Source organism: Tasmannia lanceolata, unplaced genomic scaffold (genome assembly GCF_043159265.1).
Source record: "Tasmannia lanceolata isolate RefF3 unplaced genomic scaffold, GAP_Taslan_0.1 ptg000002l, whole genome shotgun sequence".
Taxonomy (NCBI): domain Eukaryota; kingdom Viridiplantae; phylum Streptophyta; class Magnoliopsida; order Canellales; family Winteraceae; genus Tasmannia; species Tasmannia lanceolata.
This window is the reverse complement of record NW_027518679.1, coordinates 40,580,409-40,584,965: the sequence shown is the minus strand read 5'-3', so window position 1 is coordinate 40,584,965 and position 4,557 is coordinate 40,580,409. Positions and strand designations below refer to the sequence as shown.

The 4,557-nt window shown below is 41.1% G+C and overlaps 1 protein-coding gene across 6 annotated transcripts; it reads left to right on the top strand.

The window, feature by feature from the left end:
* Nucleotides 1-1,952: 1,952 nt before the first annotated feature.
* Nucleotides 1,953-4,025, top strand: LOC143884835 (dof zinc finger protein DOF3.6-like). 6 transcript variants are annotated; one of them, XM_077388668.1, is made up of 3 exons: nucleotides 1,953-2,252; nucleotides 2,415-2,736; nucleotides 2,898-4,025. In XM_077388668.1, exons 1-3 carry the CDS (start codon nucleotides 2,202-2,204, stop codon nucleotides 3,497-3,499), a joined length of 975 nt encoding a protein of 324 aa, XP_077244783.1. In that variant the 5' UTR covers nucleotides 1,953-2,201; the 3' UTR covers nucleotides 3,500-4,025. The 6 variants fall into 6 exon arrangements, with proteins under 6 accessions (XP_077244783.1, XP_077244767.1, XP_077244791.1 ...); XM_077388652.1 differs by having other exon boundaries at nucleotides 2,412-2,736; XM_077388676.1 differs by having other exon boundaries at nucleotides 1,956-2,252; nucleotides 2,901-4,025.
* The last annotated feature ends 532 nt before the right edge of the window (nucleotides 4,026-4,557 follow it).

The window sequence follows — 4,557 nt, the reverse complement described above, 5'->3', positions numbered from 1 at the left end:
TTAGATTGGGCCGAGGGTCATGAAGTTTGTTATCATCATGTCAGGAGGTCGGTGAATAGTGACGCGGACTGTCTCGCTCGTGCAAGAGTGGCTAGAGCGGCAGGTTTAGAATTTTTTTAGTACCCCCCGACACACACGCACACACCCCCCATGAAGAATTTTGTCGCTATTTTCTTGATATTCATCCTCGGCGAGAGGCGAGGTGGTGGCAAGAGAGGCTCGGCCTCTTCTTCTCCCTCGGTTCAGATTTCTCACCCTACAATCCAAATGGGGCCAAGGGAGAATTCGGATTTAGGGAAACGGTGTCAATGGAAAATAATATTTCATAGAAAATAATTTCTGAGTGTAGTAGGTTTTAAATTTTCCTTGAAAATGGAGAGAATATTTTTATTTGGTAGCCCCGCAGGCCACCAATCGAACCTGAAAAGAATAATACGTCCGGAGTTTCGCTTCCTTTTTGGCCCACCCAAATATATTCCATCGGCGGCTCTATAGTATAAAAACGCGGGATCGGTGGGCCCCACACGGGTCTGACGTGGCACATAAGAGGACAGAAATATCTGTTTTAGTTAGCTCGGGTCCGGTAGCCGCCATCTCGGATCCCATATTGAATTCAACTTTTCGGATCTACTCTCCTCAATAATAATTCCCATTTAGGGATTTGCTAAGCTCCATCGTAGAAAGGCTTTTCGCATCTGGTCTATTGCACGTCAGACCAGCCACCACGTGAATGGCGACAAAAGCTGCTGTCTTCATTAACGAGGTAGCTGGTCTGATGTGCGACAGACCAGCCGCAAAATCCCTTTTGTAATGGACGCTAGCAATTCCCTAACATTTATACCACCCAGGTATTCCTGTAAATTCGTTCAGTTCATTGACCTTTTACGAATCTTAGGGCGGTATCCTACTTCCTGTGTCCCGGTCACGATCCGTTTCAAGTCGGACCATCCTCTACTATTAAAATTTTAAAAAGAAGTTAGAATGTTTAGTTGACTCTGAGTAAACCACTGTCCATTGCACTTGGCTCATAAGATAATGTAATAGCTCTCAAATGAACCCACAGCCCACAATGTTTGAAACCCGTGAACAAAACTGTTTACTAAATAAGTCTTTTGAATACACCAACGTATAAAAATGTGATTCTTTTTCTCTCTTTAAAAAATGTCAAATTCTCAAGATTAGGGCAGATTAGATCAGATTCTCAAGCAGAACAAATGGAGAGAGAGAGAGAGAGACATGAGGGGTAACAGTTATAGGGTTCGTATGAGGATGCTTCTATGTTTCTTTCTGGTTAATGTGGATGCAGCATAGGCATGACGAGCATTGTGACAATCGGTGGAATGGAGTGGCCGAGTGGATTAGGGTGAGGGCGAGAGTAGTCTCTCGAAGCGTGAACGGAGTGGCTGAATGATTAGGGGAGCAAAACGATGGAGGAAGAGGATTACATGTTGTAGAGGGAAAAGGGTGACAAGAGGAAAGAGAATAGCAAAATCGCGGAATTGTGAAATTTATTCGCTTTTATGGAAATACCCCACACATTACCAATGCTATTACAAACCTTACAAGGGTATTTTTGTAAAAAGACTTCTGATCGCGACTATCCAATGGATTTTCTTTGCATGTATTGTTCCAATTAATCTGCAAAATTTTCAGATCCTATAATGGGGATCTGAATCATGTTCATGGATCCTTCTAGTATGCCTAGAACCCGTCCAATAAGGTTCGGATTGGGATCCATCGGACGTCTGGATCCATTGACACCCCTACTAATAAACTCATGCAAACAAAAAAGAAGAAAAACCAAAAGAAGGTATGATCGTGACCGTTCCACACCACCAAGACTGACCTTTCCTTTTTTTTGATTTAAAATGATTTTTATTACTTTCCATTTTTTAAATTTCATGTTAGGGTTTCCATGGCCTCTTAAGGAGGAGTTCTTTATCTTTTTCTATCTCTACTTTCCATGCATGAAGAGCCACTAACTTCTTTTTTTTCCCTAAGCACTGAACCACAACAAAGACAGAAGCTTACACACGAAGTAACTTCAAAGTTACAAGGCAAAAGAAATATATATAGATAAATAAAAAGCTTCATCTTTTTCATTCCCTTCTCCTTTCTCTTTCTCTCTCTCTGCAACTCATATGTGATTCTCCACCATCTTCAAAACCCACCAACCTTTACAAAAGAAAAGGATAAAAACCATGGATTTTACATCGGTTCCTCTCTATCTAGATCCACACAACTGGCCACAAGTAAGCTTTCAATTTTTTCTCCATAGCTTCTTCAAGAAAAAAGCAAAATTAGCAAGTATTATTCCAACCCTTTTTTTGAATGATAAGCATCCCAACCCTTTTAACATATAGCTCTCTTGTTGAATATACCATAGATTTGATTTCACTTTCATTTTGTAGCAGCAAAATCAGCATCAAGGAAGCCGTGGCGAGAACCCTCAGCTATTGCCGCCGCCGGCTCCGGCTGCGGCGGCAGGCGGGTCGGGCCAGATCAGGCCTGGTTCGATGTCTGAACAGGCCCGGCTCGCGAATCTGCCACAACCCGAGACTGCTCTGAAATGCCCTAGATGTGAATCAACTAACACAAAGTTTTGTTACTTCAACAATTATAGTCTTTCTCAGCCGCGCCATTTTTGTAAGACCTGCCGGAGGTACTGGACTAGAGGGGGTGCGTTAAGGAACGTTCCGGTTGGCGGTGGGTGTCGAAGAAACAAGAGAAGCAAAGGTAATGTTAGAATTTTGAACTGAGTAAACCAAAGATCAGTCCCTTAATCCACATATATATATTTGCTTCGGAATTTTAGTGGGTTTTCTTCGGTCAAAAACCCTACAATTATTTCCAACAGTCTTAAGAATCAGAGTATTCAGATTTGTTATTTTATCCAGCAGGTACCAACAGATCAAAATCCCCCGTTTCGAGCGATATGGTCACTCCTTCTTCTAGTGCAATTCCCTCCAATAGTTGCACCTCTGATCAAATAGCCTACCTCCCGCCGCCGCAATTACCTTTCATGACCTCTCTACACCATCTTTCTGACTATGGATCAACTGACATAGGGATGAATTTTGGGGGAATTCAGCAATCTATGGTGGCAATGGGTGGTAGCGGAAGGGATATGGATTTTCAGATGGGTGGTAATTCAAGTGGTGGTGGGACCATATTATCGGCCACGGCCGGAGGCCCCGATCAGTGGGGACTAGGGCAAGTTCAGCAGTTTCCTTTCTTGACTGGATTGGAGCCGCCACCAGGGTTGTACCCATTTGACGGCGAAGGGTATGGTGGTGCATCCGCAGCCCAGCTTCGAGCGAAAGCATCGGGTTCGGGTGTTGGTCATACAGCCAATTCAGTGAAAATGGAAGAAAATCAAGGGTTTAATTTTTCAAGACAATTTTTGGGTAATCCAGGAAATGATCAATACTTGGGTGGGAATGCATGGACAGATCTCTCCGGCGCCTTTACCTCTTCTTCTAGGGGCAATCTTTTGTAGTTTCACTCTCTTTTGATAGCTGTAACCTTACATTTGAAGCTTCATTTTTACTACAGCTTCGGTAGGAGACACTCAATTTAGAAGGAATCCGCGCTCCCGGCCACTGATTTAGAAGGAATTACATTGCTTCTGGCCAGATTATACCATTAACTAGCAAAAGTTTCAATCCAAGATCTAAGATGGTGAAATTGCAATGGAGAATCCCATCTCTTTGAGATTTTATGAAGAATCTAGCAATGGTAGAATTCAAGTTTTCGTCTATTTGTTGTTGGTTATTTTTTTTACTTTTTGTGTTTTATCGTTTTTTCCATAGAAATGGCTGCATGAGTTCATGGGGGTTTGATATCTGACTGAAGGGCTTATTGTTAAGGATCAGAAAAGCAGTGTAGTGAGTGATTTTTATTCATGTTTTTAATATATTGTATGAGAAAATGCAATGTAGTGAGTGATTTTTATTCATGTTTTTTTGATAATTTGTCATTATATATTATAGAGTTTAGCATTACTATTTTTGCTTTACAAAGAACACATGACTGTTATTTGATTGGTGTACATTTGCAAATTGAGACTCCTCATCTACATTGAGAATTGAAAACCAAGAGCAAGTCGTATGTAGTTGAAATACTAATTCTCTTCCTCACTCTCCCTCTCCCTCTCTCTGATCAGAATACCATCCCTAGTAAATCTTAAGGCCAGGAATGGTTGCTTCATCAGCGTTTAACTTCAATACTGATGTAGGACAGTTTCTTAAAATTTTGTGTTAGTTGGGATTCCTTGTTAGTTTATAAGTCACAGTCCTATTCCTAGCTAGGGTTTAACTAGAATAAGAAGATGAGTTTTGGTAGCACAGGGAGAAGAAGATTTGAAAATCTATAAATATGGGCCGTATTGCATGTAAGTAGAGATAACTTTTCATTGAATAAAAAACATGGTTTCGGTTGTTTTTTTTTTTTTTTTTTAATCTTATTTCCTATTGGATTCAAGGGTTTTCAACGAAGGAATACATAATCCTCTTCAACAAGTTGAAGACGGCGATCTTCACCTTCTTTCCGCCTCAT

Coding starts and splice junctions, on each gene's coding strand:
- LOC143884835 (XM_077388652.1), top strand. CDS start 2,202: ATGGATTTTACATCGGTTCCTCTCTATCTAGATCCACACAACTGGCCA. Junction 2,253..2,411: donor ATCCACACAACTGGCCACAA/GTAAGCTTTCAA, acceptor TTCATTTTGTAG/CAGCAAAATCAGCATCAAGG. Junction 2,737..2,897: donor AAGAAACAAGAGAAGCAAAG/GTAATGTTAGAA, acceptor TATTTTATCCAG/CAGGTACCAACAGATCAAAA.